The sequence below is a fragment of the Haemorhous mexicanus genome, chromosome 22 (genome assembly GCF_027477595.1).
Source record: "Haemorhous mexicanus isolate bHaeMex1 chromosome 22, bHaeMex1.pri, whole genome shotgun sequence".
Lineage (NCBI taxonomy): Eukaryota > Metazoa > Chordata > Aves > Passeriformes > Fringillidae > Haemorhous > Haemorhous mexicanus.
Genome location: NC_082362.1, coordinates 5,817,659 through 5,839,736, shown reverse-complemented (window position 1 = coordinate 5,839,736; position 22,078 = coordinate 5,817,659). Strand labels below are relative to the sequence as shown.

At 50.6% G+C, this 22,078-nt stretch overlaps 2 protein-coding genes across 10 annotated transcripts; one reads left to right on the top strand and one right to left on the bottom strand.

Annotated features, from left to right (window-relative positions):
- Positions 1–1,390: 1,390 nt before the first annotated feature.
- On the bottom strand, positions 1,391–8,806 carry RAD51D (RAD51 paralog D). Of its 2 annotated transcripts, XR_009489151.1 has the most exons (12): positions 8,758–8,806; positions 8,309–8,418; positions 7,595–7,656; positions 7,313–7,431; positions 7,010–7,091; positions 6,777–6,911; positions 6,224–6,319; positions 5,950–6,040; positions 5,212–5,282; positions 3,909–4,076; positions 2,380–2,514; positions 1,391–1,662 (listed from the first exon to the last, which is right to left on the bottom strand). XR_009489151.1 is itself a non-coding variant. In XM_059865818.1 (11 exons), exons 2-11 carry the CDS (start codon positions 8,388–8,390, stop codon positions 2,431–2,433), a joined length of 990 nt encoding a protein of 329 aa, XP_059721801.1. In that variant the 5' UTR covers positions 8,391–8,418; positions 8,758–8,806; the 3' UTR covers positions 2,017–2,430. The 2 variants fall into 2 exon arrangements, 1 of the variants encoding a protein (XP_059721801.1); XM_059865818.1 differs by lacking the exon at positions 1,391–1,662 and having other exon boundaries at positions 2,017–2,514.
- A 61-nt stretch (positions 8,807–8,867) lies between these two features.
- Positions 8,868–20,961, top strand: UNC45B (unc-45 myosin chaperone B). Of its 8 annotated transcripts, none has more exons than XM_059865817.1 (23): positions 8,868–8,937; positions 9,194–9,302; positions 9,476–10,224; positions 10,921–11,004; positions 11,129–11,298; positions 11,559–11,595; positions 11,880–12,055; positions 12,609–12,698; positions 13,141–13,308; positions 13,538–13,706; positions 13,978–14,148; positions 14,968–15,139; positions 15,379–15,679; positions 15,850–15,944; positions 16,607–16,748; positions 17,182–17,322; positions 17,510–17,637; positions 18,057–18,123; positions 18,441–18,554; positions 18,638–18,753; positions 19,081–19,198; positions 19,299–19,454; positions 20,157–20,961. In XM_059865817.1, the coding sequence occupies exons 5-23, from the start codon at positions 11,137–11,139 to the stop codon at positions 20,421–20,423; spliced, it is 2,790 nt and encodes a 929-aa protein (XP_059721800.1). In that variant the 5' UTR covers positions 8,868–8,937; positions 9,194–9,302; positions 9,476–10,224; positions 10,921–11,004; positions 11,129–11,136; the 3' UTR covers positions 20,424–20,961. The 8 variants fall into 8 exon arrangements, with proteins under 8 accessions (XP_059721800.1, XP_059721794.1, XP_059721795.1 ...); XM_059865811.1 differs by having other exon boundaries at positions 9,465–10,224; XM_059865812.1 differs by having other exon boundaries at positions 9,194–9,336; positions 9,465–10,224.
- Positions 20,962–22,078: the final 1,117 nt, after the last annotated feature.

Genomic DNA, 22,078 nt, shown 5'->3' with positions numbered 1-22,078 from the left:
TTCCTTCTAATGCCCAGCCTGAACCTCCCCCGGCACAGCCTGAGACTCCTGTCCTCTCATCCTGAGATACAGACTCACAAAGACACACATCCCATACATACACACACATATGTGCACACAATTAATGTAAAAACACATTTATATGTGTATTTTATAGACAAATATATATATAAATATCTTTTTATATGTGTAAAAATCTGTACAAAGGACAAATAACCCCTTAGTGCCAAAAGCGTCCCTGCTGCTTGGAGTGAGAGGTGCCCTGCCTGCCCTGGGATGGGATTCCCTGCCCTGCTCCAAGCCTTTCCAGAGGTTTTCCAGCTGTTTTGGGCATTGGGAAGAGGCAGGGAAAAGAACATTCCAAGCTCTGCATTACAGAGCTGCAGGAGAGCCTGTCTGAGCATGGAGGGGAAAGGATGAATGAGGATATTTAGGTCAGAAACTCCTTTAAGCCTGATTTTCCTATGCAAATTTAGGGCAAATCAGCTTGAGCAGGAAGTCAAGTTTTTCCAGATGGGGTAAGAGATTCCCTGAATTCTCCTGCTGTCCCCACACAGTGAAACAGCCAGCAGCCACAGTGACACCTCCCCTGCAGCAGCACAGCCAGAAATTCAGCACTGCCCTGTGACCTCAGAGCACACCTGGGAGCAGAAGAGCTCTCACACAAAACCCAGCCAGGCCCCAAATGTTTCCCAAAAGGGGAAAAAACTCCCACAGCTGCAATTAGCTGAATGCCAAGGAGAGAAAATCCCCCCAGTCAGGATTATGCCAATGAAAGCTGGGGTGGGCAGCTCTGAAGGAGCCCAGAGCTCAGCCCATCACCTTTCCTGACAGACTGGCACTGTCCCTGTTGAGTCACCACCCCGTGACTCCCTGGTGACTGAGGGCAAGGCTGGAATTTCTCAGGGATCACAGGGAAGATGCACACATGGTTGGTCTCATGCTGACACTAATGAAGGTTCAGAGCATTTTGTTCCTCTTCTCATCCTGCTGGTTAGGGGAAGGAAACATCTGGAAAGCCCTCTTGGTTCAAATATAACTCCAGAGGTTTCTATTTGGCTCTTCCCTGCTCCACACTCCCCCACAAGAGCTTTCCTTCCCCTGCAAAACCTCAGGCAGAGAGATAAATTAGGAACTAAAATGTGTGTGCACCACCCCTTTATCCACAGCTCCAAGAGAGGAGCTAGCAAGGAATTAACCAACAAGAAATTAGCTAATAAAGTAAATTTCTGCTTCTGAGTTCCAGCCACGTCAGCACAGGTCTGCAGCAGACAGGAAAACCACCCTCTTCCTCCTCACCCCAACAACCAGGCTGCAACCCCTAGAGCCAAACCTCCCCTCCCAAGCCTGGAGAGCCCAGAAATGCAAATAAATACACAACTTTTAAAAGTTTTCAGTAAAAAATATGTATTTAATGTGCCAAGCACAGCCTCAGAGGGCTCCAGCAGCTGTGGTGCTGTGTGATTAGTCTAATGAGCATGCCCTAATTAGTCCCAGCCCCCAAGTTCTGCATCAGCTGCCTTGAAGTGCAAGCCATGGCTCAGCTCACCTGCCAAGTAGGTCTCTTAAACTGAGGGCATCTGAGACATCTGGGATCAAGAGGAAACTCCACATCCAAGCCTCCCCTCTCCTCAGGAGGTTGCCAAGAGCACACAAGAGCAGCTGGAAAGCAGTGGAGCACGAGAAGATTATTTTAAACATCACCACATGCAATTGAATAGGTCCTTGAGCATCCAGCAGGGCCAGCTGGTGCCAGCCAGGACCCATCTGCCTCAGCTGATCCAGATCAGAACCTCCATCAGCTATCAGGAAGCCTTTACACAGCCCAGCTGTGCCCCAAAAACACCAGCAGGTCCCCACAGGGCCTGGTGCTCCTCTGGGGAGAAGGGAAGATCAAGCATCTCATTATGTCCCTGCTCATCAGCAGCCCAGGCCTGCTCGACATTTTAATTAAGTTCAGAGCAGCTGTCATTAATTGAATTTCAGCTCTCAACAACCACAGCAATGTGCAACAGCTTTTCTTTTTTTTTTTTCTTTTATTTCTGAGCCCGCTGTGGGCCCAAGGATGATCAGAACTCAGGAGGGCAGGGAGCCAGGGGGGAACAGAACCAGCACAGGGACTTGTGGGGCTGTGCAGGGACAAGGCAGCTGATCCCAAACACCACCTGAGCACAGGGCTGGCTCTGGGGGTGAAGCCTGCAGCAGAGGACAGGACCTGGCTGTCCTGCTGCCCTCCTAGCCCAGCCACTGCAGGCACAGAGGTCTCCAGGAACCCCACGCTCAGTTTTTCCACAGGGCAGAAGAACAAGAGATTTTTCTTGTTGGTCCTTCCCAGGGCTGCAGGACTCTCAGCCAGTTTGTAAAACCTTCAGTGCTTGCCTGCTTTTGTGCAGCTCTCTTGAACCTTGTGACATTTGCTGTTCCAGCCCATCAGAGCCCGTGGGTGGGTGTCACCAGGCTTGGTTCCAACACGTCACCATTCCCAATGTCCAGCTCCACCTGGATCCCTGTTGGCTGCAAGGAGGAACAGAGCAAAGCTTATCCTCCCACTGCTGGACTCTCCATCTCCTGTCTCAGAGCTAAAAGTCCCAGTTAATCCCCCTGAGGATTTCCTGCTGCTGGTGCCCCTGTTTTAACTGGGTCTGCTGACTGCAGAGATACAAATAGACAATGCAATTTAGCACAGAAAGAACATCTTGCTCTGACATCCCCTGACACACCAACATTTAGCACACCCAGGATGCATTTCACTGCCTAGCACACCACCATACCCAAATCTGCTTGGATCAAGCAGCAGAGCAGGGGGCTCAGGCAGTTCTGATGTAGCAATGTGCCCTCTGTTGACAGAGTGACCAAATTATCCTTTGTTTCCTTAAAAAGGAAAAAAGCCCAGAAGTTTCTCTCCTCACTTAGGTAAAAAGACACCTCATAGGACCTTGGGGACTTCACCTCAAACTTAAGGATGGCCAATTGGACAGAAGCCAAAAGATCCCACCTAAGCAATTCACTAGAAAAAGAAGAGAACAAAGGAACTGATCTCTTTTGTGGGTGTTTTACCAGGAGCAAGAACCCCTTTGACCCTGGCTCAGGTTTTCTCTGTAAAGAGCTTTGTTATTTTGCCTTTTATGAAAACTTTTCTGTTTCCAACACTTCCACAGGAGCCAGGGAGTCAGATTCATAATTCCTGCCTTTGTCAGGACGTTCCTTGCAAATACAATAGTGCCACTCATTCATCCTGCCTAGAAACACCAGCCCAGGCTGCTGGGAACAGATGCTCTGTGATTGGATGGATGGATGGATGGATGGATGGATGGATGGATGGATGGATGGATGGATGGATGGATGGATGGATGGATGGATGGATGGATGGATGATGGATGGATGATGGATGGATGGATGGATGATGGATGGATGGATGGATGGATGGATGGATGGATGGATGGATGGATGGAGGCATGGAGGGATGGATGGATGGAGGCATGGAGGGATGGATGGATGGATGGATGAATGATGGATGGATGGATGATGGATGGATGGATGGACGGATGGATGGATGGATGGATGGATGGATGGAGGCATGGAGGGATGGATGGATGGATGAATGATGGATGGATGGATGGATGGATGGAGGCATGGAGGGATGGATGGATGGATGGATGGATGGATGGATGGATGGATGGATGGATGGATGGATGGATGGATGGATGGATGGATGGAGGCATGGATGGATGGAGGGATGGATGGATGGATGGATGGATGGATGGATGGATGGATGGATGGATGGATGGATGGATGGATGGATGGAGGCATGGATGGATGGAGGGATGGAGGGATGGATGGATGGATGGATGGATGGATGGATGGATGGATGGATGGATGGATGGATGGATGGATGGAAGCAGTCTCACCTGCCGGGGTGACTTTGCCAGGGAAGCTGCACGTTGTGTGCTGGATCTCTCCCAGGGACCTTCTTTGCTCTCCAGCAGCACCCGGGTGCTGGGCACGAAACTCCAGGAGCGGCCGAGGGCTGGCCTGAGTGGGCCACTGCTGCTGTCCCTTGTCACCTGGTTGGTCACCTGCAGCACAAACAGACATTTTTGTGCTGTTCTTGTGAGCCAGCAAAGGCTTCCTGAAGATAAGGAAAGCCTGGTATCTCTCTCAAGTAAGGTACCAAGGCTATCACCATGACAACGTGAAAAAAGAGAGAAGATAAAAAGGGATGGACTTTGGTTGGCTCAGAGAGTGATGTGGCTCCTTTTCACCTATTGAGAGTTCTGTTTCTTTTTCATGACCAATGGGCAGTGTATGTGTTTGCTGAGCAAATGTAAATATCCTGTAAAACTATAAAGGCAAGATGTTGCTTTAATAATGAGCCTATACAGGGTTCTGATGGAGTCCTGGTGCTTGTGCCATGTCAGTCTCTACAGTGACACAAACACACTTAGCAGTGCCACTCAGTTTAGTGACACACTGAAGGTCACCAGGAAATCCTGGCCAGGCTGCTTCTTCTAGGAAGGTTTTTCCTTCTCCTTCAGCTCCTCTGCCACCCCCTCTGAGCAGAGCCCAGCTCAGGGAGTTCTCTGATTTCTGCAAACATCACTCCTGGTGCTGAAGTCCTCACAAAGTTTAACCTGGGATGTCCAAGTATCCTTCCAGACACACTGTCCTTGTCACTTTATCAGAATGAAAGGCAGGACTGTCTTGACACCTTCCAGTGCCAGGCTCAGCAGATCACCATCTCCTGGTTTGCCTTCCCTGCTCAGACACATTAATTGTGGTCTCACCCACCTGTCTGGTGCACTGGCCAAGAGCTGGGCAAGGCCAGAGCAGGGCCCTTGGCATCTCCTGTGGGATGATGCAATGCCCTGCAGCTCCTGCAAGGTGACCAAGAAGTTACCCAGGAAGCTGGCCAGCCCCTTAAATGAATGGTGTTGTATCAAAAATAAACACAACCAGCCTTTCAACCTGCCTGGACTTAACTCTGCCTGGCTCAACCCAGTGAATGGCTGAAGACAGCAAGAGCAGGAGGCAGCACATCAGCCCAGGTCCTGCCCCATGCTTGGAACAAGACATCTGCAGGCAGCAGAGATGTCAGGGAGCAGGGCACTGGGGGGTTCAGGCCTCTGGCTCCCTCTCCCACAGGCTCCAGAGCCTCCCCGTGGCTCCTTGCTACACACCAGCACAGGAAGGACAAAGCACAGCAACACTCACCACAACAGCAAGGCTGAACTCCCTGGCCAGGGTCTTCAGCTCCCTGGAGAGCTGCATCATGAGGGCCAAACCTGGAGCAGGACAAAGCATTTGGCTGTCAAGGATCAGCCCCCAAAGTACACCCTGAAGCAGATGACATCTGGATTTGCATGAGCACTGGATTCAGGGCCAGCACTCATATTTATACACACCTTCACTGGAGCACTCCCCATCCTTTCCTATCTTATAATGCCTGAGGTCAAAAAATCCTACAAAAGCACCAGGAGCTCCAGACAAAGCTGGCCAGGTTGATTTAGCAGGCACAGGACCCATCTCTCCAGCTCACAGCTGCATTTCCTACAGCCCACAGCTGTGAGGGGACCTCCTGTGACAGCACTGGCTGCCACACAGCTGTGCAAGACCCTCTGGAAGGTGTTTGAGAGGGCTCCTTGGCATCCTCACAAAGGATTTATGGTCCTTTCTGGCACAAAGAGCCTCAGAGGAGCTCTGCAAACTGCACCCTGATGTATTTTTGACACTGTAAGAGAAGTTTTCACTTATGGGCAAAGAGTCCAGTGCCTCCGCTGGATGGGTTTCAGACCACTGCCATGAGCATGCATGGCCACAGCCAGCTGGAGTGTTTGCTGCTAACACTCCCCTTTTATCCAGTCCCAAGGGAAAAGCTGAGAGCAGCAACATCCACATCTGTCCTACCCCAGTCTCCATTTCAAGAACAGCTCACCCAGTGCCCCAGCTCACCCTCTGACTGCCTGCCACCCAGCAGAGGGTAAATCACAGCTGACACCGAGTCCAGCACCACCACCTTGAGAGGTCCCATGGAGCTCACCACCTGCAAGGAGGCACCAGGTGCAACGTGGAGTCACAAATCCAGCAGTTCTGGAGGCTGTGAGCTGCACAGAGGCTCCAATGTCCCCAGGATGAGACAATCTGGAGTCTCCCATCAGGCACACAAGCCCTGCTGCCCTCCCTGCAGCTCTGGGGAGGGGAGAGGGGCCCCAAGGCTCACTCCTACCTGCTGGGAGAGGCGATCCCGCAGCTCCTGCAAGGCTCTCAGCACCTCGTAGATGTTGAACACACGTTCTACCTGCACCCGCTGCAGAGCCTCCAGCTGCAGCACAAAAACAGCCTCAGTCGCCCCAGGACTTGGCCTTTTCCTCCTGCCCCAGGATTTATCCTACTCCTCCTGCCCCAGGATTTGGCCTATTCCTCCTGCCCCAGCTGCCACCAGCTCTCTGCACTCATACCATGCCACAGACCCTTACTCTTCCACATTTGCCTCCACCCCATTAACACCATTGCCCCTATGGCACTGATGGAAAAGCAACATGGATTGAGCTCAGGGAGCAAAGTTCTGCAAGTCCTGGAAGTCCCTCCCTTCTCCCAAGAAAAATAACAAAGAGCACAGTCTGTCCTGAGCACCCACCGGGCCATGGAAGGAAAGGTTTGGACTCAAAAAAACCCATGAGGACAAAGGCAGAGCTGGAAAGACAAATCATCTCTGGGGTTTCTTGCAGGCCAGAGCAGAGTTTCAGAGCAAGCAGAGGGACCAGATCCAGGGAACTTGCCTGCTCTTCCTCATCCTCTGTCTGGGCTTGGAGCATCTGGTAGAGACGGGCAGCAGTGAAATCCCCCGTGGAGTCGAGAAACAGGATGTGCTGCTTGAGCCCCAGGGACACACTGGCTGCAATGCCCAGGCACACCTGGGGGACAGGGACAGGGTGTCAGCCAGCCCTCACATGTCCCTCTGTGGGACATCTTCACCCTACCTGTCCTCTCCCCTGTCCTCCACCTCACTCACCTGTGTCTTCCCAGCACCCGGTGCTCCCATGAGCTCTGTCACTTCCCCTGTGTACAGCCCTGAGTCCAGCAGCTGGTCCAGGCTGTGGGATGGACACAAGGTGGGATTATCAACACCCCTTCAGCCAGAATGGCAGGGGCACCAGGAGGCAGCAGTCCCCAGATATTTGTCCTTAAAGTCCCCTTCCCAAATGCACACAAGTGCATGGTTTGGAAAATGAAATTCACAGCTTGTGCTGGCAACCACAGCCTTGTGCAGCAAACCCAGCCCCAGGCAGAGCTGGTGGGTGGGTGAGGTCCCCACCTTGGGCTGCCAGTGGGCAGGATGGCAGTGGAGCTCTTGAGGTCCTCGTAGAGGTCAGCTCCGTTGGCAGGGAAGGCAGAGAACTGGGCCAGGAGCACACGTCTGACTGCGACCAGCGCCTGGGGACAGAGGCATGTCTGGAAATGGGACTGATCAACAGCCAGCAGCTGCTGCACAAGGGCTCCCCAGACCTTCCCAGGACCAAGCCCACCCTTGTCCATGAGCCAAACAGCTCTGAGCTCCCTGGTTAATGCACCAGGAGTTAGAAGTAGAACCTTCTACCTTGTAAGACAGGGAACACTTTTGGGCAACATCCTCCAGGTCTGATGACACAAAGTCCACCACTGCAAATAACACGAGGGACAAGAGGTTGGAAGCCAAATACGGTCAGACCACAAACACCAGAAGAAAACAAGCTTAGACAAAACCTGCACCAACAAGCAAAGTGGCTGTGCCCTCTGGGGAGTTGTGGGATTGTGCAGGGACAAGGCAGCTAATCCCAAAAAGCTGATCCTCTGTCAACACTGTGAGTGGAGGAGTTTGTCCTCTGAGATGGCCCCATCACTCATCACAGTCAAATTGTTTCTTGCAAAACAGAGCAGAGAGAAAAGCTGGTAAGAATTTTCCCTGTTTTGCCCAGCACCTTTTCCTTCCCCTCTAAGGGCAAGAGGTGCCCAGGGTGCAGCATTAGAGGAAGTTGGGTGATTTTCAGAGGGAAAACTGTACAAACCCTCCTGAAATACCATAAAAAAGTCAGAATTGATCAATCTTCAATGAGCCTCTGCAGGGATCTCTTACAACGTCCTTACACTCTCTTGCTCCTTTGGAGAAGTCCTTACTCACAGTATTCACCCAGGAGCACCCAGAAGAAATCCAGCAAAGAGGACACAAGGATGTTCCACCACCACCACCCTCCCAGAATGTGGGATGACACAGGTCCCCCAAATGCACGGAGATGATGTTCCCCAAGCCGAGACCCTGATGCCACCCTGTTACCTGTCCTGATGCCATCGGCCCTGAGAAGCTGGATCATGTCTTCAGTGAGACCAGGGCAGAGCCCAGCCCGCAGGACCACCATCTCCGCGGGGAGGGAGAAGAGCAGAGACCTGCGGAGGAGACGGGAGAGTGGAATTCATAGAATAATTCAGGCTGGAAATGACATCCAAGATCATCAACTCCAACCCTCAACCCTGCTCTGCCAGGTCCAACACTGAGCCACGGATGGCGCCTGCCCCTGAAGCCCGGGACAAGCCACCCAAGCTGTGTTTGGGACGGGTGGTTACGGTGGGTAATTAATTCTTCTTTGGGACCAAACAGCCCAAAATCCTGCACGGGGGCATCGCTGCACTGGGGATGGGGGAGCACAGGGCGGGGGGACTCCCTCCCGGGGCAAAGGGACCCTCCATCCCGAGCCCCTCCATCAGAGCCCCACGATGGGCACCCACCGCCCGGGCTCCCCGCAGCCCTGCCCGCTCCCTTCCTGCTTCCTGCCGCCGGCGGAAGGGCCGGGGCCGCTCCTCTTCCCCGGCCCGGCTGTCCTGATCCGCTGGGGTTCCCATCCCCTTCCCGGCTGTCCTGACCCGCTGGGGTTCCCATCCCCTTCCCGGCTGTCCCATCCCGCTGGGGTTTCCCTTCCCCGTCCTGGCTGTCCCATCCCGCTGGGGTTTCCCCATCCCCGTCCCGGCTGTCCCATCCCGCTCGGGTTCCCCATCTCGGTCCCGGCTGTCCCATCCCGCTCCGGTTCCCCATCCCCGTCCCGGCTGTCCCATCCTGCGCCGGTTCCCCTTCCCCAGCCGCTCGCCGGGATCAGCAGAGCGCTAAGGTCCCTTCCCACCCAAACCATGCTGGATCTGTGACACTCCCAGGACTGTCTTTGTCCAGGCTCATCAGCCAGTGCTGCCCGCTGGGAAATGAAGGCGCACGAAGGGTTGGGAGCTTTGCTGCCCTACAGGTGTTGGGAGCTGTGTGTCCCTCCCTCGCTGCCTTAGAGGTTTGAATTTCTCCTGGGAAAGCTATTTTTGGGGGTATTTGTTAATATTATGTTTTTCGTTCCAGCCGAGGCCTGAAGAGGGCTCTCGGCACTCGCTGCTGAGCGTGCCCTGCACTCAGCTCTCAGCGGCAGCACCCAACACCCTTTGATTTTGTATCTCAGTTTACCTGCAGTGCTGCCGCTTGTGACAATGGAGCTGTACTCTGGCTGACGTGAGAAAGGCAGTGCTGTAGCCCACGAGTACTGATATTTCAGCCAGCTGAGCCTTGCCCAGTACCTCAAGCCGTGTTGGAAGGAGTTTCTGGTGTGTTAATCCAAATGAATACTGGAAAAGCTGCTGCACTGAGTCTGTCCAAGGCAGGGATGGCATCTTGCACTTTCCACAGCTGTTGGCCTTGTACCTTGGACCTATTCCCCAACAGGTATAGATTGGGAGCTGCTCTTGGTGAAGCTGCCTGCGGCTGTGGTGTTGATGTGCTGTGAAGGGATTTACAGCATGGATTTCCAAATGGATTTGGAATTGCCTCCTGCCTGGATACCAGGGACCAGGCAGTGCTGCTGGTGGAGGGTGAATAAAACAGGAGGCCTGGACAGGGAAGTCCTGTGCTCATTCTTGCTGCATAAGAGCAAGCACAACACATATCACACAAATAAAGACAATGAAATTTTGGTCCTGGCAGTGTTTTGGTCAGCTCATGCTCTCCTCAGTCATTTCCCCATCCTGCCAGCCCCTGCTTTGCTTTATAGCTGGGATGCTGATAGGTACGCTGGGGAAGGCAAGGCCTGTGCTTGGGGGGAGATAAATCAAAAAGGAGAGTCCCTGATTGTGACTGCTGGGTTGAAAGGCTCAGATCTCTTGGAGCTCAGTGCTGCTCTGTCTCCTGGTGCCATTGAAACGGAGCCACTCATCACAGCACTTCCAGTAAGTTCCAGCCCAGACCTCTGGGTTAGCCCCTGTCAGTGTGTTGCTGAATAACCATGTGTGGGGTGGGTGGCAGCACCAGACAGGGGTGGGATTTCAGCGGGATGGGCTCCTAAATGCCCTGCAAAGAGGAGGAGGCAGCGCTGGGTGTTAGTCAGCTTCCCATCCCAGGGAATTCTGGAAGGTGCTGGGCACTACTGCAGCTGCTGGCCTGAGGCCACTTGTCCCCAAGGCTCAGCTGTCTCATGCTTCCCTAAATAGAAAGGGAAAAGGATCTGAGCACTGTGACAGGGGTCAACCATCCCAGCCGTGGGCTTTTCTGGCATGAACCTCCCCCTTCCTGCTCCCCACACCCTTTGCAGCTCTGCAGGCAGAGGGGAGCTGGGATTTGCCCTGGCAGGTGGGAGAGGATTCCCTCTTGCTGCAGAGGGGGACTGCCTGCCTGCAGCCAGGTGCCCCCTGAGCTGGCCCTGGCTCCCAGCCCTTCCCAGGCCTATAAAGCAGGAGGGGACAAGGAGGGGACAGGCTGTGGTGACAGGTGACGCTGACAGGCAGCAGGAGCTGCCAGGTCCTGCCCAAACTTGGAGTGGGAAGTGAGCTCTTTCCTGAGCCACACAGACTCTCTGTAGTGCTGGCAGATTTCTTTAACTCATTTTTTTGTTGTTGTTGTTTTTTCTTTTTAAATTTACTCCTAAGGATCTACATTGGTGGGAAAAGCTTCTGAGAAGTCACAGCCTTGAAGAGCAATTTAGGTCTTCATTTTCAAAACTCTTCGTCCTGGTAAGCTGCTTTTATTAATGTGTGTTAATTATATGTCAATCTCATGGTGGAACTCAGCTTGGGGGAGTAGGCAGGCGACCCAGTCAGTTGAAAATGGGACACAAATTGATGTTTTTTCTTCAAGCTCTCCAGATGGAGGATCCCATTCAGCTGAAAGAGGAGGGCAATAAATATTTTCAGGCCAGTGACTACGAGAAAGCCCTTCAAAGCTACACTCAAGCCATAAAACTCAACAAGGACAAAGCGCTGCAGGCAGTGCTGTACAGGAACAGGGCAGCCTGTTTCCTCAAAAAGGTGAGAACAGCTCCCCTCACCTGGGCAGTGCTCAAGGGGAGAAGAGCAGGAGGGCAGCCAAGGGCACTCACTGGCTGTGGACTGGGTGGTTTGTCCATTTTTTGAATAGGGTGTTTCGAGCTGGTGTGAAATGAAATGTTCTGGGCTCGTGCTGGAGCTTCACTGGGGAAATGGGAGCAGAGAGATCCCAATGTCCATCAGCAATGGGGACATGCCCTGCTATTTCATGGCTAACAAATGTCTCCTTTCTGGTTTGACAGGAGGAATATGCCAAGGCAGCCTCGGATGCATCTAGAGGTAAGGAGGGGGCTGTTATGAGGAGAGCTGGATATAATTGCTCAGCATGCTCTCACATCTGCTTTTGGGACACTGTGGCCTCATTCCTTGATGTCCACTAACACCCAAGTGCTGAGGCCACAAGGGAATTCCTGGAAGTTCAAGTGATGTTCCAATTTGGTGTGCTGGTGCAATCAGTGCTAATCAAGCACTGCTTGATGCTAATAACAAAGCAAATGACAGTTTGCACAGGCCACTTCCAAGCAGCAAGCTCTGATGCCTTGTGTTTTGGATCCCTTTCCCAGCTATTGACATCAATGCTTCGGATATCAAAGCCTTGTACCGGCGTAGCCAAGCCCTGGAAAAACTGGGCAAGTTAGACCAAGCATTCAAAGATGCCCAGAAATGTGCCACCCTCGAACCCCGCAACAAAAACTTCCAGGAGACCCTGAGGAGACTGGGGGCCAACATCCAGGAGAAGGTAAATGCCAGGGGAACAGTGCTGGATTCACAGACCAGGGGTGGGAAATCCTTGCTCTGGGTTGCATCAATGGATTGTTGGTCATACTGGAAACTCGTGGCAATATAGGGGGATAAATAGGCTCCATTGACTGGAAGTTCATACCTGAGGTGTAAATCTGAGGGTTGGGTTGAATGGTTAAATTTAAAAGTGTGGCAGCTCCCTCCTGAGGCTGGCCTGGTCCTGAGTGTCTTGGAAAGGTCTTGGCAAGGGTCTGGCAAGCTTTGGGCTGGGTCTGGCAGTTGCCACATTGCTACAGTTATCTTTAGAGGGGTGCTGTGAGGAAATCCTTGCACCACTACCTCCTATGAAGTTTCAGAAATCAAGGTTTAGGGCTGGCTCTGCCTGTGCCCATGAGATTGGTAATGGATACTGATTGCTGAGAAATTCTATCTCCTGTTATTCAGCTTAAATTGCCTGTGGTTTGAGGGGAGGGAGTATTCTTGAAGTGAAAAAGGAAAGCTGCTCCTCAGTTTTCTCCTCCTGATGCTCTGTGCTCTCTCTCTTGGCACAGCTGCGCATTCAGTTCTCCACAGACTCCAGGGTGCAGAAGATGTTTGAGATCCTGCTGGATGAGAACAGTGACAAAGAAAAGCGAGAAAAGGTGAGAACTGCCCTAGACTTGGCAAAATGGCTTTTTGATGTCAGAGGCTGCTCCAGGGAGCAGAGCCCTTCCCTTCCCCACCTCCCCTGGATGGAGGATGAGGGAAGGAGCGGGAAGGTGAACTGCCCTCAGAGAGAAGAAAAATCACCCCTGTGCCAGGGGAAGGTGACCCAACCTCCCAAAATACTGAAGGTGGGGTTAGGCTGGACTTCTGCTCAGGTCCTGCCACCCTCCAGATGTTCCTTCCAAGCAGTGACCCACTCTTCTTGGGCGGAGCAGAGCTGATCCCTAAATGCACCTGGATCAACTGTCTGGTGGGGTCTGAGCTCATCTGCTGTGTCTGTCAGGAGATGGTTCCCACCAGGATCTCCCAGAGCTGATCAGAGTTGTTCTGGAGGCTGGACTGTGCCACTGACCCCTGGTTCTTCTGCCTCCCACCTAGGCTGCAAACAACCTCATAGTCCTGGGGCGGGAGGAAGCAGGTGCTGAGAGGATTTTCCAGAATAACGGGGTCAACTTGCTGCTGCAGCTGATAGAAACCAAAAATCCTGAGCTGATCCTGGCAGCCGTGAGGACTCTTTCAGGAATGTGCACAGGACATAAGGCTCGGGTAAGGACAGGGTGCTTGGACCTTCACTGCTATTGCCTTTTGCACCTGGGGAGGGGGAAATTGAAATAGTTTGTGTTGTTTGTGAGCAGTGGAAGAAGATCAAAACTCTGACTTGTACTGATTCAGGATTCACCAAGGAAAATAATTTCTTTGTCCTAGCTGAGCCTAGAGGATACAGGGAGGAAAGGCCTTTGCTAACACTATCCTGCTCTCTCCTTCCTGGGGCCAGGCCACTGCCATTCTCCATTACCTGGGCATTGACAACATTTGCATGTGGATGTCAGTGGACAATGAAGAAATCTCCTTGGCTGTCTGCAACCTCCTGCAGACCATCACCGACTGCCTGCTGGGCCAGGGGAAGGAGGAGCACCACGGCAAGGAGGAGGCTCTAGTGCTAGGTAACAGCACATCACCTGCTCTTCATTCCCTCTGGGCCCAGCAGGGAGGGCTCTGCTCCTGGGATTCCACCTTATTCCTTGTTCTTTGCTGAAGTGGAGACTTTACCCATCAGCTGTACAGGAAGACAACCTGCACACAGCTCTTATGCTCATGGACAGTTTAAATACTTCTGTTCCAGCCACACAATGGCTTTGAATGGTTTTGTCTGAGCTCACCTGCTTGCAGAGGTAACTTCTTGTAACCAGCTGTTACTATTTTGCTTCTGTGTAGACACCAAGAAGGATTTGAGGATGATCACGATGCGTTTGCTGGATATGCTGGTCAGTAAGAAAGTGTCTGGGCAAGGGCGAGACCGAGCCCTCAACCTCCTCAACAAGAACATACCAAGGAAGGACCTGAAAGACCATGACAACAGCAGGAGCATCTTTGTCATCGACAATGGTGAGTCCTTGCCCTCCATCCTCTTCTGATTTGGGAGATGTGGAGCTGTGTGTTCTTGCCTGAATACCTGTAGAACTGGTCCTTGCTATAAAATAAATCCTCTCTGCCTTTTTTTGGTGCATGCAAGCCTCGAGCAAAGTTAGACTTACTAGCAGGGAACAGTACTAAGAGAAAATCAACTGTGTATGAGAACAAGAATTTCTGAGTTTCTGAAGGACTGCCTAATATCTCTGGTTAGTTTCTCCAATGTATTTGCTAATGTTAGGAGGATTTGGCTTGGATAAATTGTCTGCTTTAGACAGGATAAGATGAGCACCTGCTGAGCTTGGTGGACCCATAAATTGATCAATTGTAAAGCTGGATGAGGGTGAGGAAAATGTGTGCTGTGTGTTTTTATAGTAACTCCAATGCATGTGTGTTTTACCATTTTGATGGAAGTTATTTAATAATAATTCAGCAAAAGGAGAGTTAAGTCTCCAGAAACACTTGAAAGTGGCTGGGTTTTCCTCAGTCAGAGCCTCCAGCCTTGGAGGTCAATAGGTCCTGGCAAAAATAACAGATCCAGCCAGGGGCCTAATGCAGTTCTGCTTATCTCACTCTGAGAACTGGAAAAAAGCCTGATGCTGCAAACCTGTAATCTCACCAGCAGAAGCTCCTCCCCAGTAAACATCTGAGTGTCTTTTTTGCTTAAGACTTATATTGAAAATAATTGAAAACCATCCAAGGTGGCTATTCCACAGCGAGAAAGTACCAAATGGTCTCTTGAATTTTGGACAGACCCCCTCCCCTCTGACAGCCATATCACTCTATCATTTCCAGGCTTAAAAAAGATATTGAAAGTGGTGGGCCAGATTCCTGAGATGCCTGACTGCCTGCCACTGACAGAGAACACCCAGCTGACTGCCTCTGTCCTCCTAAATAAGCTCTATGATGACCTGCGCTGCGACCCGGAGCGGGACAACTACCGACTGATCTGCGAGGAGTACATCAAGTGAGTCGGGGTGAGCTGGCCCAGAGGGCAGGAGCAGGGCTTCTTGAGGGTGAGATCAGACTCTTGAAGTCTGCTTGTGTTCAAAACTGGGCTTCTGGGAGATTATGTGAGATCCTGCTGGATCACAGCATTGCAGGAATTTGCATGCCCAAATATCCAATGTGATTCAGCAGCATGGCTGAGGGAGAACATCCCCTCCCCACTACTGTACAATCCTCTACTCCCTCTGTCCCATGCAGGAGCAAAATTGACCCACAAGACATGGATAAGACACTCCATGCTGTCCAGATTGTGTCTGGTGTTCTGCAAGGGCCCTTTGACTTGGGCAACAAGCTGCTTGGCATGAAGGGAGTGATGGAGATGATGGTTGCCCTGTGTGGCTCCGAGAGGGAGATTGACCAGCTGGTGGCTGTGGAAGCTCTCATCCATGCTTCCACCAAGCTGAGCCGAGCTACCTTCATCATCACCAATGGGGTGACGCTCCTGAAGGAGATCTACAAGAAGACCAAGAACGAGAAGATCAAAATCCGAGCTCTGGTGGTAAGGATGCAGCCCTGCCTCTATTGCCTGCCATGCTCAGCAGCCTAATCCCTGGTCTGGGAGAGGAGGGAGGCTCTGGGGATGAGAGATGGACTTAGGCTGTTTTGGGGCAGCAACACAAGAGGATTAATGAGCCTTTCTGACTGGTACATCCTTTTTGTCCTCCTCAGGGTCTCTGCAAGCTGGGCTCAGCAGGAGGCACAGACTATGGCCTGCGGCAGTTTGCTGAGGGCTCCACTGAGAAGTTAGCCAAGCAGTGCCGAAAGTGAGTGACTTCACTTCTTCCTTCAGTTACTCCAATCTTTGCAAAGCACAATATGTTCCTCTCCTACAAGATCCTGCCCACACATTGCCTTCATTTCCTGTGCTGCCTGCCAGCTGACAGTGCCCCCAGAGCCATTGCACTGGGATGTGGAGCTCCTCTGTGTCTGTCCCCATGTGTTCCTCCTGCCTCAATATCTAGGGGAGCCTTCTCCCTCCCTCACTGACCATGGGAGACGCCAGACCTGGTGCCTCCTTCTTTGCCAGAGTGGCACAGCCTGATTAATGCTTACTTTGAATATGCACAAGTCCCCTCTGAAGGTGAATTTGCCAGATGGAGTAACCAAGGAGGTGAGATCAAGTTAGGAAGTGACTGAATGGGTGGTCATTCCTGCAGACATCTTGTGTTTCATGTGATGGAAAAGGCAAAGCAGTGCTGAGTAGCTGTCCTGGTATGTCATTCCCTGCAGCATTTAGATCCCACAAGTTGGGCCATGTGGAGGAAGGTCATGTCTCAAGGGGAAGCATCCCCAGTCTGAGGAGCGGCAGCAGAACCTGAGGACATATTTGGGCCTGAATCAACCTCAGTATCTGTTTTTCCTCCCTCTTTTTCCAGATGAGTTAGTTCTGGCTCCCAAGATAGAAATGTGTTTTTCTCTCTTGCAGGTGGTTGTGCAACACCAGCATTGATGCCCGCACTAGGAAATGGGCTGTGGAAGGGCTCTCATACCTCACCCTCGATGCAGATGTGAAAGATGACTTTGTTGAAGATGAGCCAGCCCTGAAAGCTATGTTTGATTTAGCCAAGGTCCATCTCCTTTCCTTGTTCCCTCACTGCTCTGGTAGCATCAAGTTCTCCCAGCTCTCCAGCCCTACACTGTGCCCCAGTCAGAAGGAGCTGTGACCCTGACCCCTCACATCTGGTTCAGCAGAACTTCAGTTTTGCCTGTGCCCCAGAGACATCTCAGGGCTGCCGCCATCCTGCTCTTTTCCCTGGGCTGAGAGAGGTTGTTCCTACCTTCACTGTCAGCAACTTCATGAAAACCAAAGGCACCAAGTTGTTGACAGCCCCTGATGATGTCCAACACCTTGTTTGATCATGAAAACTTTGATGGGCTATGAAGATGGGGATAAAGCTAAGAACATTTCCACTTGTGAAAACAACATCCTGGCAGTCCAAAGGGACCTGTTTCCCTGCTGTGCCCTCCTCCCCCTCACACAAACTTTATTTTCCTGTGCAGGCAAGTGACAAAACAATCTTGTATTCCGTGGCTTCTGCACTGGTGAACTGTACCAACAGCTACGATACCAAGGAGCTGGTCCCAGAGCTGGTGCAGCTGGCAAAATTCTCCAAGCAGCACGTGCCTGAGGAGCATCCAAAGGTGGGTTGTGTCCAGCTGGAGATGCTGTTCAGAAAGACTTTCTTTGGTGTATCCATTGTCACAGACTTCAGGTCTCTTGCCTCCAGGCTGGAGTTGTTTGCTCTCCAAGCAGGTTTGGCTGCTGGGTGGCTGGATGGCAGAATGGCAGCTGCTAAGGGCTAATCCTTTCCCAATGCTTCCTCCTCAGGACAAGAAGGATTTCGTGGTGAAGCGGGTGAAGCGGTTGCTGAAGGCTGGGGTTGTCTCTGCCTTGGCCTGCATGGTGAAGGCTGACAGTGCCATTTTGACTGACCAGAGCAAGGAGCTCATTGCCAGGTGCCTTCACTGCAGTCCTGGGAGCTGGGAGTGCTGGGCAGCCCCTGTGCCATGGGGATGGACACCTGGGGTGGGGCACTCTGCCCATGGGGGAGCGTGTGAAGCAAAGATTTAAAGCCAAAATTTTTTCTCAGAGCTGTTATAAAAATCCATGTTCTGACCTTCAAGCTGCCTTGCTGGAATGCATTTTTGAGTTCTCTGTATTGGTTCTGGCTGGAAAAGAATTCATTTTACAGACTTGGAAACTTCTTCCTCTGCCATTTGTTGCTTCCTCATAGAGTGCTGTGTGCATGGGGTTAAGTACCTGAAATTTACCTGGTGGCTCTGGCACGCCTGCAAAACCTCAGCCCCGTTCCATGAGAGCTGTTGGCTGTTGCTGTCCCTGTGGCTGTTTCACTGAATGTTCTGTGCCCCTGCAGGGTGTTTCTTGCCTTGTGTGAAGACCCCAAGGACCGCGGGACCATTGTCGCTCAAGGTGGTGGGAAGGTGATTACTTTCATGTTCACAGTTCCTGATGTGCTGTTAATGTCTCCTGGGAGCCTGGGGTGTGTCTCCAGTGAGGGACAGTGACAGAAGAGCACAAGTTGTCCCCCCCGGGGCCATACTGACACTGCAGTCCCTCCTCTGCAAGGCTCCTAAGAAGTGATGTTCTTGGACTGACTGTATGAGCTTGTGGTGCCTATTTGAGAACAAAAGCAAGACATCACAGAGGGCTATGGGATATTTTTGACTTGCTTTAGTCTGTTAGGGCGGTTTTGTAAATCTTCTTAGAACCCTGAATGCTTTTTCCTGTGTGTCTCCAGGCCCTGATACCTCTGGCTGTGGAAGGCACAGATGTTGGCAAAATAAAGGCTTCTCATGCTCTGGCAAAAATTGCTGCTATCTCCAATCCAGACATTGCATTCCCAGGGGAGAGGGTAAGGTTAAAGAATAATAAAAATAAAAGCATTGACACTTCCTTTAGCAAATGAAAATTGCTAATGCAGGCCTTCTCTTCCAGGTGTACGAGGTGGTGAGGCCCCTTGTCAGCCTGCTGAACACAGAGAGAGATGGCCTCCAGAACTACGAGGCTCTGTTAGGTCTCACAAACTTTTCAGGAAGAAGTGATAAACTTAGGTGAGCTTTACTGCTTTTTAACCTTCCTTCTTCCCCAGGAGTGAATGTGAGTTACTTGGTGGACTATGAAGACTGGTCAGTTTGAGCTACCTTTGGCAGAGCTGCAAAGGTCTCAGAGCTAAAAGATTGATGAGATAGGAAAAGGAGAGTGGGTTATTTTCCTCTAGAAACATCTAAGACATGAACTTCATCTGCATTAGACAGGGAATGAACCACATCATGAGCTCCAGACACTGATTTCTTTCAAGGCCTTCCCTGCAGTTAATATTTGATAAGTTGGTTACTTCTTGACCTATAATGTGGGGTTTTTACTGCTCTTTGCCACAGGTTGAAGATAGTCAAAGAGAAGGCCCTGCCAGATATCGAAAACTACATGTTTGAGAACCACGACCAACTTCGACAGGCAGCCACTGAGTGCATGTGCAACTTGGTGGTCAACAAGGAGGTAAAATCCCCCCTGGGCATGCCCAACCTGAGTGCATGACCTGGCCCTTGAGGAGCTGTCCCTAACTGTGCTACCTCTGGGCATCTCTGGGGTTTTTTAGGTCCAGGAGCGGTTTGTGGCTGATGGCAATGACCGGCTGAAGTTGGTGGTGTTGCTGTGTGGTGAGGATGATGAGAAGGTTCAGGTTGCAGCAGCAGGAGCCCTGGCCATGCTTACAGCAGCACAAAAGAAACTCTGCTCGAAGATGACTCAAGTGGTGAGGCCACAACTCTGGTTGTGGGCAGTGTGTGGGATGTACCCTGGGTCAGATGTGAAGAAGTCTCTCTAAAGGAATATGCAATTTACTAGTTCAATACTGAGGAACCTAGAGAAGCTGGGACCTGGGTGTGCATGCTTTGACAAATAACCTGAAACCCAGACCTTGTTCCACACAGAAATGAGAAGGACTTGACTGATAACCTGCTGAGCTTTAGAGATCCCAAAAGATGTCCCTTCCCTGCACAGATCTGTAGACCCTGAGAACACAGAGCCTGCATGGCTGAGTGTCTGAAGAGCTGTGGTTGAGAGCTCCTAAACCCTATCTTGCACACATGATTGGACTTTGGAGCTCGTTAAAATAAAAATGATTAATCAAGCCAACAGAGAAGCTCAAGAAGGTTGGGGTGGGGAAGTGTCTTGGTCATCTCAGATGTATCAAGACTCTGGTCAGATTCTTTTCACAGAGATTATGCAGCAGCCTGAATATGGAACGTGTTCCATGTTGTCCCAGTGCTGTGGAAGATTCTGACTTTTGGTGTAAGAAAAACTGGGATTAAAATGTTTGGAGTCAGGTTTCCTTCATTAAAAATACCATAAGTGACATGAGTACTGCTCTTCCTTCTGCTGAAGGAAGCAAAAGTCATGTTTCTGGTTGAGATATTCTTCAGATCAGTACTAATGATCTCTCCTTCCCTTGCAGACCACCCAATGGCTTGAAATCCTGCAGAGGCTCTGCCTGCATGACAACATGGAGGTCCAGCACCGAGGACTGGTCATTGCCTTCAACTTAATCAGCGCTGACAAAGAGCTGGCAAAGAAGCTGGTGGAGTCAGAGCTCCTGGAGATCCTGACCTACGTGGGGAAGCAGGAGGATCACCCCAAGAAGCAGCACGTCATAAACGTGGCACGTGATTGCCTCACCAAGTGCATGGATTATGAGCTGATCAAACCTCTCTCTCAGGCGTGAGGGAATGAAAAGCACCAAAAAAAGGCTGAGTGTGGGGGGAAAAAATGGAGAAGTATGGAAAAGTGAGAGCCATGAGGGGAATCTAGTGCCATTGTCAAGGCACTGAATAGTTTGGGGACAGCATTGGAGGATCATAAGCTGTATGAGGAAAAGAAGGGAATTTGCCTGGGAAATTTGGGACTTGTCCATCTGAGTGATTCCCAGGTGTAAATCTTTTCTCTGCCCCCATTCAGCTGATAATGATGAAAGCTTCAAGGCCCAGCTATAAAAGAGTTGGTTGTGTTGGGAATATGTCAGGAGGCTGTCGGGAGGAAAATCAACAAAGCTGAAATTGGTTCTGCCACCACCTCCAGCTCCTCCCACTTCTGGAATTCCCAGCAATGGTGGAACAGGGAGGGTTAAGTGCCTTCTATTCTGTAGTCAGAAAATAGGATTTTAGCTGTGTGCTTTTTTTTGTTCCTTTATTGGAAGCTGTGTGCCAAAGTGTGAGGATGGTGGGTGAACTCTTAATAAATTCACTGCTTTGTTCCATGTGGAATTTCTGTTCTGATTTTATTAAGCAAAAGGAGAATTTGAGGCAAGTATTGCATCACACCTGGAAAAATGGAGTAATTGGTAACATAACTTGAATTTTCACTCCTTGCAAACTAGTGCTCCCAAATGCAGCAGAGTCACCACAAAGGTGTCACACCAAGGCACAGGGAATGTTGAAAATATCCCATTTATGAAAAAAGCAGAATGAGAAGCAATCCTCCAGCAGTTGTCATCACATTAAACTTCATCACATAAATAGTTTCATTCAAGCACAGATTCTTAATGCAGGCTGTGGACAACACAAAAACCACAGACTGTTGTTTTCGTTCCTGGGGGAAAGTCCCTAAACATGTAATAAATATAATCTTACTCAATAATTATTTAAATATTAATTCAAACTCATTAAAATATTTCTGATTATACTAAATATTAGTGATGTTCACAATAGGCATAGCATGATGAAATGTTGAGGTTTTGGGTTATCAAAGGAACCATGAGGATAGTCTTTTCTTGCATGTTAAGGAAAGAAGAAAAAATAAAGTGTCTCTAGTGTCCTGAATTTTGAAAAGATTGAAAATTTTAATCTAACAGGTTTGATAAGCTAAAGGCAGATTTATTTGGAGGGTGATTCTAGCTGTATTTAATGAATGTAATCAGGTTCAGTTAAATCGCTGGTGCTTTATAATCACAGCTGGGGGATATCAGGCTCTTCTTCCAAACCGAGGGAGTCACATTCTCTGATGGGAAATACGGTTTATTTTCTGCCAGCCTTCAATTTTGGATACCCATTTTAAGGGGTTTGAATCTGGCTTTCGAAAGTACTTTACAGTACCTCTATACAGGTTTACCTAACCAGCACCTCTGACAAAATGCCATTGGTATTGAAGGGCAAAGTTTCCCTTCTCCTGCTAAAGCTTCTCTTTGGAGCAACTGCAGAAACTGAGGAAGACAGGTCACAGACTGTTGCTGAAGTTGAGTGGGGACATAACTTCCGTAAAAGCCATTTATTGGCATTTCGTTTAGCTAAAAACAGACGAAAAAGCCGTTTTACACGAACAGAGACCACCCGGTCCCTCAGACCCCCTCAGGCTTCCTCAGGGCGGGAAACGCTCGCACCGCCC

What these genes read in the sequence shown, in the direction of transcription:
- RAD51D (XM_059865818.1), bottom strand. Translation starts at nt 8,390, where the DNA reads ATGGTGGTCCTGCGGGCTGGGCTCTGCCCTGGTCTCACTGAAGACATG. An exon ending in GGCCGATGGCATCAGGACAG is followed by an intron (nt 7,657 to 8,308) that starts GTAACAGGGTGG and finishes TGTTATTTGCAG; the next exon opens with TGGTGGACTTTGTGTCATCA. An exon ending in TGGCAAAGTCACCCCGGCAG is followed by an intron (nt 2,515 to 3,908) that starts GTGAGACTGCTT and finishes TCCTCCTTGCAG; the next exon opens with CCAACAGGGATCCAGGTGGA.
- UNC45B (XM_059865817.1), top strand. Translation starts at nt 11,137, where the DNA reads ATGGAGGATCCCATTCAGCTGAAAGAGGAGGGCAATAAATATTTTCAG. An exon ending in AGCCTCGGATGCATCTAGAG is followed by an intron (nt 11,596 to 11,879) that starts GTAAGGAGGGGG and finishes TCCCTTTCCCAG; the next exon opens with CTATTGACATCAATGCTTCG. An exon ending in GCTCGAAGATGACTCAAGTG is followed by an intron (nt 19,455 to 20,156) that starts GTGAGGCCACAA and finishes CTTCCCTTGCAG; the next exon opens with ACCACCCAATGGCTTGAAAT.